The 10,096-nt window shown below is 39.3% G+C and overlaps 1 protein-coding gene across 3 annotated transcripts in view; it reads right to left on the reverse strand.

Moving 5' to 3' along the window:
- LOC131425898 (echinoderm microtubule-associated protein-like CG42247) overlaps nt 1–7,031 on the reverse strand; it is a 105,153-nt gene extending 98,122 nt beyond the window's left edge. For all 3 annotated transcript variants that reach the window (XM_058588174.1, XM_058588176.1, XM_058588175.1), the window contains exon 1: nt 5,319–7,031. In XM_058588174.1, the coding sequence (XP_058444157.1) occupies nt 5,319–6,731 (1,413 nt within the window). In that variant the 5' untranslated portion in view covers nt 6,732–7,031. The remainder of the gene's footprint in view (nt 1–5,318) is intronic.
- Nucleotides 7,032–10,096: the final 3,065 nt, after the last annotated feature.

Raw genomic sequence — 10,096 nt, forward strand, 5'->3', positions numbered from 1 at the left:
TCTCTTTTAAATACTACAATGATGTCCACTAGAAGTTGCGTGATAAAACGACACACACTAGGACTATTCTAACGATTACAACATTTAGTTCATGAAATAGTTAAATTTTAATGTTATTATTGTTATTAACGTTATTTTATTTCACCCCGGAACTGTAGAATGTTTCAACAGAAACAGAACACGTTAGGGGACATGCAGCGCCCCTGCACTGATTGCCAGTTTCAATATACCAACTCCTATCCCGATCTTCCGTGATTTTTTCGATAAATTATAAAATCAATTTGAGAAATATTCATAGTAAATCAATATTCATAAAATCTGTGAAGCATACGAATATTAATAATCAAATGTTTTCTTTTTGTGTTATTTCTTATCTATGTTTGAATAGATTTCACATTGGTAAAACAAAGCCTTTGCAATACATTCCTTTTGATAAAAGACACGCTCAGAAGCAGAACTCGAACCTGCGTTCTTATTTGAGATGGTCTGGTAAGCCTTTTTTCAAACCCGAACCCGACCCGTATCCGATCGAAATATATTTTTCTCCCAGAAGCCTATACTCGACCCGAATTCTCATGCATGTGGAAGTATTGTCGAGCAATAATCAAAGTGTTTATCACCGCCTTCACGTATGTAAATTTGGATCAAAACGTCATATTTCTATCGATGCGGCACAAAACACCATATTTTACAGCTACAATCTTGATTATATAATCTATGTGCTGTATTGAATTCATTTTCTCGTCAAGTTAAACTCCTAACTATTTCGTTACACTTTCTCGCTCTCTTTCATGGTTGTTTATTCGCAGTATCGGTGTTTGCATTAGTTTTCGATTGCCAATAATCATCCATTTAGTTTTGGCCAAATTAAGACATAGTTTCTTCACATCCAATTACTTTGTAAAAATTTTTGATTCGGCGTTTGCCCATTCTATAATTTCATTAAGTTTCTTACCTTCCTAGTATAAGGCAGAATCGCCGGCAAGAAGTTTCAACTTTTCTCTACCCGACGATTTCTCGGATCATTTATGTATCAGATGAACAATAAAGACTGTCCCAGAAAATATGGACGCAACCAAAAACCGCTGCCATTTCGCAATGGTTCAGAATCCGTCAATTGCAATGGCTGCATCCTGTTGTTTACACTCTTCTCTAACCACTTGTGCAGTTGTTTATTCGTTTTCATTAGTTTGTTTCGAAATGCGTGGACTTTCAGCAGAACAACGTCGAAAAATTATGTACAAATGGTGCACAAAACGCGGACTGTCACTGAGAAAGATAGCAAAACTGGAAGGAGTAAATGAAAAAGCCGTGCGAAATGCAATCAGGAAGTTCGGTGAGGATAACACCTTTGAGGATAAACCGAAAACGGGTCGGAAAAAAAGTCCTGCTAACCCTCAGTTGGATAAACGTATACTGAAGGCGTTCGAGTGAAAGAAGGAGGTTATGGAGGTTCAGTTCGGGATGTGACCAAAAAAGTCTTCGAAGTCAAATGTTCTTCGTGCTAAAGAACGTTTGAATCTTCGAACCTATAAGAAGCAGAAACAACCAAAACGTAGTCCGAAACAAGAAGCATCGATCAGGCCGCGAGGGTTCGAAAGCTGTACAATACGATTCTTGCTGTAAATTTGAACTGCATAATCATGGACGACGAAACCTACGTGAAACTCGATTTCAAATCCTTGCCGGGACCATAATATTATACAGTGCGAGAAGGGTAAGTGTTAAACCAGTCCGAGACATCGATTGAAGTCGAAAAATTTGGTATGGAAGCTATGGTCTGGCAAGCAATTTGTAGCTGCGATAAGATTTCGAAACCCTTCATCACCACTGCTTCAATGAACAGCGAAATATACATCAAGGAATGTTTACAAAAACGACTTCTACCCATGATTCGAAGCCACAAGGATCCTGTTGTCTTCTGGTTAGATCTTGCTTCTTGCCACTACTCGAAATCAACGGTAGAATGGTATACTACCAAAAATGTCACTTTCGTCCCAAAAGATATGAATCCACCAAATTGCCCACAACTTCGACCAATTGAGGAATTTTGAACATTAACGAAGGCACATCTTAGAATAATATTCTATTATTGCAGTCCAATATTATCAGTACATCGAATAAAATTTGAATATCTAACAATTGTGAATTATATACAGCGAAATCAAAGTGCGTCCATACTTTCTGGGACAGTCTTTAGCTGGGTTTCGGACTCTCAATCCATCCAGGATTATAACGCTCCTGCATCGCATATGTTTGTCACAGCGAAGAATATTTTTTGTATATCCATCTCCTAGCACCATTGTTCCCTGTGGAAAGAAATTAACGCTATCGATACGTACTTTAAATTGTCCGCAGTGTTTAATTTGCTAATTCCGATAAATTTATCAAAAATTGCAGATTTTCTGGACGCGTTTGCCTTCAAAATAAAATTATACAGTATAATACTTATTTGCTAGTACCTTCATTTAACCGTGTAGATTTACTTTCACATCCAAATGAAGTGCCATTACTGATTCCTTTATTAATTGTTTGGAATTGTTCATTAAAACTATATAGGAAGTACGTAACCTTCTTTCCCAAAAAAAAAAGGAATTTTTGGAGTTTTTGACCCTAGATAAATACAATGACCTGTGAATATTTTACTGGTCATTTGTTTTATTTTCAAGTTTTTAAAAACCATTGAAAATAAACGATTGAGAAATGTAAACAAAATTTTCATCTCAATCCGACTCTGAGCAATTCCAAAAATGCTTAGCAGATCATCAGACTCGATCTTCTCCGATTTGGATGAAACTTTGCACATGGCTTCAGTATGGCAAACCATAAGTTTTCAACCGATGGAGAGGTCAATCCGACTCTCGACTGATTTTTAAAAAGGGCGTAAGTATTTTTGCATATCACGAAAATTGCCTTTTTCAAATCGTTGTAACTCGGGAACCGTTAATTGTACAAAAATGGCGTTCAGGAAGAAGTTGTAGGGAATCGATTGGGCACTCTAAAAAAATATACACTGAAAAAAATTTATCATTTTTAACGTCAATAATTTCAAAATAATCCGAAAAGTTAAATAAAAAAAGCATGGTTTTAACTTTTCTTGGTAATTTTTATTTTAAAGCTGTTATTAAAACCTACATATTGATGGCTATCCCATCCGTGCCTTTTGAAAAATGAAGAAGTTACAGCTAAAACAGTTTACGGGTCTCGTTGTAATTCGGAAACCGTTCATCGTACAAAAATGGCGTCCAGGAAGAAGTTGTAGGGAATCAATAGGGCACTCTTACAAAAATATACACTGAAAAAAAAATTAGAATTTTTTCTCAATAATTTCAAAATGAACCAAAAAAATTATATTAAAAAAATCACGAGTTTCGATTTTGTTTTGATAATTTTTATTTTAAAGCTCTTATTAAAACCTACACATTGATGGCTATCTCATCCGTGCCTTTTGAAAAATGAAGAAGTTACAGCTAAAACAATTTATAGATATATTCGAAATTTCAAGTTCTCGTTGAAAGATAATCATTTTAAACAGTAGAATATTATTCTACAGGTTAAAGGCAAAGGTTAAAGGATTGTTCATCATATCCTTTCTTCTAAAAGTAGCTGTTCTTGAGATCCTTGGATATTTAATTATAACAGCATTTTTTATATTTCCATGAATTACAACGAGACCCGTAAACTGTTTTAGCTGTAACTTCTTCATTTTTCAAAAGGCACAGATAGGATAGCCATCAATCTGTAGGTTTTAATAACATCTTTAAAATAAAAATAATCAAAAAATATTAAAACCATGCTTTTTTCTTATCTAACTTTTTCGGATTATTTAGTAATTATTGAGAAAAAACATTTTTTTCAGTGTATATATTTTTTTTAGAGTGCCCAATCGATTCATACAACTTCTTCCTGAACGCCATTTTTGAACAATTAACGGTTTTTGAGTTACAACGATTTGAAAAAGGCAATTTTGTGATACACAGTTCGAAAAAATCTTGTGATTTTACATCCTATAAGATGCACATAAATGGAGCGTCGTATTTCATACAAATTTATATTCAAGAACATGTAAAATTGTGTGATTTGAAAATTACATGTCCTGAATTCGAATGAAATAAAAAACAAAAGATCGATAGCATGCATAGCGCGATTTGAACCGAGAAACATTAGATCACAAGCACATCGATTACTCGACTGAACCACAGAGCGCATAGCTGTTCAATGAGTAATTGATAAATATAAATCCATACAGCGGCACTTGGTAGCCGAGTGCAAACTACACTCGGAGCATGTAAAATTCTGTGTGAGTGGAATATTACGTCATTTGAAAAATTGAGTAGTTGAGGATTGCATCGTTTGTAGAATTCTGTCACCTTTAAAATTTATAATTTTTTTCTGTGTATGCAAAAATACATGCGCCCTTTTTAAAAATCAGTCGAGAGTCGGATTGACCTCTCCATCGGTTGAAAACTTATGGTTTGCCATACTGAAGCCATGTGTAATATTTCATCCGAATCGGCGAAGGTCGATTATGATTTTGTCACTTTTTCGTCTACTCATTCCTGGAATTGCTCCTCTGGGAAACACTTGCGGAGCAAATTCAATTAAACGAAATTTATTACAAATAGTGCTAAAATGTCCAGAAATAAATTATCAAAATCACTCGCGGATTTTCGTTTAATAAATAACCGTATTTCCATCCGGGAAAGACCTTTGCCTTTGGTTGGGTTTTCCACTAATAAATTTGAAAACTAGTTCAGTTCACGGTCCCCGGCTCCTATGATTTTTTGTTTCACTTTCTTCTTGTTCGTGTACCTTGCTTCGCACAGCCCATAAAAGAACAATTAATACAGGCTGCACGCACCCGTCCGCGCGTACAGACATACTTATACACAATCGCACACACACACACGAACTCGCCGATACAATAAGGCGAACCCCGCCTGGACGACGACTGGCGACAAGAGATTGGTCTGCCCCATTTGCATTGCTAATTGCCCACGAGTTGCCCCCCAGCCCACGCAGCAGTAAACCATGTCGTAACCTAGAAAGCTCAACAATATCGTCCTTTCTTAGCTGGTAGCATTTTTTTCCTTTTCTTTCTGGTTTGCTCTTGTTTCCCCCCTCCCTCCTAAGACCGTTTTCGTCAGCCAAACTGTAAAGGAATTTTTCGCCAGCTATACAACTTACTTGAATTAAAAATAAAACCACCGAATGAAGCAAAATTGATTTCTGCTCGGTGAAATTACAATGTGGGCGGTTGTGGTCCTTCTATTAATAGGGGTTTTTGTTTTCATTTATTGAGTTCGAATGGTACCTACCTTGAAAACTTTGAACGAAGACACCACATAGCTGGAACCGTCCTCCAGCTCGTCCAGAGAGTACTTGCGGTCACCGTCCATCGAGAAGATGTACCGGGCACCCCGCGGTAGATCCATCCGGGCGGAGATCTTATCCAGGAGCGCCTCCAGTGTGCAAATGTCACGTCCGGGTTTGAAGCGAAATTCGACGCCCGGGAAGAAGGGATCGCCATTCCGATAGAACAGCACCCGTCTGGCCTTCCAGAACGACAGGTTTGAGTATCTGGATTGCGGATTGCCCCCGATCGTGCCTGGTACACCCGGGTTGTGCGGCAGTAAGCCGGACGGACCGGGAATGTTCTCGAGAGAATCGACGCGCGACGCTGTTCGCGCAACACCACTAATGGACGGATGAACCGGGGTCGTTTGCGGTTGCGACGAAGAGATTTCACTCTGATTGTCCATGGACAGCGGCACACCAGCCGCTCCGGATAAGGCCACCGACGAGCCCGATGGTCCTACGGTACCACCACCACCACCACCACCGGCCGGACTTTGCAGTGGACTTCCGGTAGTAGTCACTGTTTTTCGTTGATTTGCACCCCAACCACCACGGCCACCACCACCGATGGCTCCACCACCACTAGAACCGATCTTATTACGATTCACCACTACGTTACTTGTTATCACAGGATTAACGCTCCGTGCCGTGGCCCCGGGACCACTGTCTTCGTCGTCCGTGGGCGATAGGTTACTGTTGAATGTTTCGTGATCTGGGCGGCCCTTCCAGCCGCCTTTGCGAGGTTTTACACCGCCAAGTGGACGCGACGGAAGATTCGGATTCGGTGGACCACCTCGTATCCCAGTTCCATTGCCCGGGAGTTCCCCGATCGGTCCAGGCGAATCACTATCCCTCAGTGGACTGGCGTCAAAGTTATTGCCATTGTTGTCCCGTGACGGTGTAGTTGGTTTGTTCACTGCACGCTTCAACGGCAACGGTGACACCGATCCCTTGCTCTTGATTAACGGTCTTGGTTTTGCAGGAGGCACACCTGGGGGTGCCACTGGTTCACTTTCGTTGGCCTCCTTATGACCGATGCTATTATTGTTGTTGCTGTTATTACCGTTAGCCTGTTGTTGTTGTTGTTGTATCGAAGTAGGTCCTGCAGTATTGCCACTCGCAGCAACAACAGCACCAAACGGTGTTCTACTCGGAGATGTTTGTAAACCACTGACCGGATTCGCCGGACCATTCTCTCCCGAAGCCTTCGGCAACATTGGCCCACCCGTACCAGGCACGGGTACGCCTGTGTGTGTTTTGCCTCCATCGAAACCACCACCATTGAGGTAATCGTCGTTGTTGTTGCTGTCGTTGCCAAGAATGGGGGGCGTTTTCAGGCTTCGTTCGGCGTCTGCGCCGATTTCATTGGACATTATTATAAAGTTGTTGTGTTGGTTCTCTCGTCTCGGCAGCTGGTACTGGTGGTGGCGATAGCCGGTGCTACCGTGCCACTCGCGTAACAGGCTCTCACGTGATGGTTGTTGATCTAGGTGGTTGTCGTTGGAGCCACCATTGGCGTAGGCGGCATCAACGTGGTGTTGGTGCTGGTGGTTGGGTGGACCGACAGAAGAAGCCCGATAGCCAATGTTTCCGACCCCGACACCGACGCGGTAGTACTTGTTGACATTGTAGGACCGAACCGGAACGTACGGTGGCGGCTGCGGCGGCAATGGTCGTGCTGCCACCTGGTATTCAGTGGCATCTACCGGATCGTCCTCCTCCTCGCAGAACTCACTACTCGAGACAGTCTCCGATGCTGAGCTCTGCGGTTTCGGTGGTTCGGGTTAGTGGAAGTTTTTTTTTGTTTTTGGTTCGTATGTCGATTCGATTCGGGTTTTGGTCGGTGGATGTCGTGGGAGTTGGCAGGTTTTTTTTTTGTTTTCAGAGAAAAGGAGGAAAGGCAATTACCAACTACCTGAGCTTATCGGCTGTGGATTGTTCTCATTTTCGTACGTTTGTCTTAAGCTTATTATTTAGTGCGACCACATAAAAGCGAAGTGCGAGAAAATTTGATTTCATGCTTCACACGCACATTCAAACATCGATCGAATGGTTGCTAGAGGGTTGAAAAAAGTGGGAGTTGCAAGAAAAGTGCCAATTTATAGTCTATTCAAGCGAGCGGACAAGCAAAAGCATGATTAATGGTTCGAACGACAACAACAAAAAATGAAATGAAAAAGGAAATTAGTATAATGGGCCAATGCCGGTAGCTGTGCCCAAAAAACCGAACGGCAATCATTTATTGGTGGTTGACTAAAGTGTTCTCATTTGTAGGATATCTCGCCAAGCCAATCTGGTAATGATTTGATTTGGTTTGGTCCTGTTCTAAGCCAGTTATTTGTAGATCAATGTCATGCAATCAGCAGCACGAAAAAGAGATTTTTTTCATCTAAAAAAATACCAGAAACGTTGATTCAGAGGATGTGCCACCGGTTTCACAAGTCAGGGATCAAATTCCTCACCATGCCATTATTTGAGAAAGATGGCCACTCAATTTTCTCAGAGATGGCTAAAACCGATTTTCACAAACACAGATTCAAATCAAAAGTCTTGTGGTCCCATACAAAGTTCCTGAATATCATTTAGATCCGACTGCCGCACAGTGGTTCGAATCAATAAAAACGTGGACATAAATCATTAGCTGCCAAACCGTTCGTTTAATGCATATAGTTGCTTTTAAGAAATTATTTACAAATATATACCGCGTAATTTGAGTCTATCCCTAATTGTTCATGGCCTACTTTGACAAAAAATATAACCATAACTTTTTTTTCTGAAGAGATACAAATTTTTTTCTCCTGCAAAATTTTAGAACTATTGAAAATAATTTACTTTGTCAAATATACCAAAAGTCTAGGTCGCACCGTTTGGGATATACAAAGCATTTTTATGGCAACCCCCTTAAAATCAGGTTTTTATTCATAACTTGTTTTGAGTTATTTTTTTATGCATACTTTCTTTGGAATAATTGAAGCAAATATAAAATCCCATATTTTTGTTGAAGGTAGTGCATAGGTTTGTTGTTTCCTGGCAAAGTTATACAATATTTTATCTTTTTTTTACCCATGATAAAACCTTACACCGAAGCGAAATTATGCAGCTGAGTTTTACAAAATTTATAGGAAAAGATATGCCCAATACTATAGAAAAAAATCTAAGTGGAACTCGGTGGAACTTTTTTTAGGCCTTTTCAAAGTTAGTTTTAGTTATTGAATTATGACAACCCCCTTAAGACTAGTTTTCTAATCATAACTTGTTTCAAGTTATTTTTTAATCCTTACTTTGTTTGGAATAGTTGTAGAAAAAATAAAATCCCATAATTTTGTAGAAGGTAATGCAAAGGTTTACTCTTTGCTGGAAAAGTTATACATCGTTTTACCTAATTTAACCTAAAAAAGGCGGGTGGGTAATGTCAGAGACATAACTGGATGTCGTGAATACGAAAACAACTGACATGTTCCTTAACACTTCCGAATATCAATTGTATGAATGATGTACGCATTCCCCTTTTTCACATTTTTCGCAAAAACAAAGAACGCTTCACTTGATCTCGATTACTGTGAATTTCACACAGCGAAAAGTGCACAAATCTAAGCAAACTGTTCTTGATTTGCAGTAAACTGAGGATATTTCCCTACGATTTGCAAACAACAAATCCTAATAGTTCTTTAGAAAACTTTTAGAGCCATTAGAACGGCTGATTTTGTGCAATGCTCTCCACCGTTGTTTTTTCCCAATGCTAATGACTGGCAGCTGTGACGTAATCGCTCTTGTCGAAAGCGTGCAGACGACACAAAACACATCTGCTCGCAGTGGCGATTGAATCCAAACTGATTGAATTTTTGTTAAGAGATTTCCTTTTATGTGATTTCGTTTGTAGCTTTTTCACTAATGGGCGGTCCTAACGGCTATAAAAATAGCCGCATACAGAATTTTATTGTCGATTATTTCATTTCGGATTTGCATAATTTACTGAAAGAAACTATCAATATGCTGTAGGCATTCGTTTCTAGCATTCACAAGGACCAAATTGAGGAACTCACTGTGATATTCACCACTTTTCGGAACATTTTTCCCGGACGATTTGTTGTACAGCAGCAGATATTTTGTTCTCTTCCTTAGAACGCGTTCTGATTGGCTGGTGTTGACATGGAGCAAATGAGACAGGTTTTTCAATAGTGTACTATTGAAATACTTCAATGCTTTTGCTATACACGTTTAAATTGAAAAATTTCGATTCTATTGGTAGTTAGATTATATAAATCCTTTCACAGATCACTGAGCTATGAGCTTTAAAAATACGAGAAAGGCAAACGCGCCTTATGAATTATCCTCTTTGATACTCGTTTATACCAAACATTTCAGAAAAGTTTAATTTTGAATTATTTGAGACTATGTCTCAAAACTGAAAATTTTATCATAAAATTGTGATCATATTTCCATGTCGGCATGTCGCAAGTATTATGTTGATTCATTAGATACAACGATAGATATTCACGATCAGAAACTTATCACTCTCTCAGAGGGTAAATTTTGAAAAGGCACCCCATAGTAAAGTAAGTCGTATTCACGACAAAAATGGGTTGTATAGAGGTACAGTAAAGTAAATTCCGCATAATTCTTTAGGAGTATTATTATGGTTTTAAGAAGAACCGAATAGAAGTCTGGAATAGAGAACTGGACCCTGAGTTCAAGACCTAAATTTAGATCCAATAACAGACTCAGAATCCAGTTTCAG

The sequence above is a fragment of the Malaya genurostris genome, chromosome 1 (assembly GCF_030247185.1).
Source record: "Malaya genurostris strain Urasoe2022 chromosome 1, Malgen_1.1, whole genome shotgun sequence".
In the NCBI taxonomy this organism is placed as follows: Eukaryota; Metazoa; Arthropoda; class Insecta; order Diptera; family Culicidae; genus Malaya; species Malaya genurostris.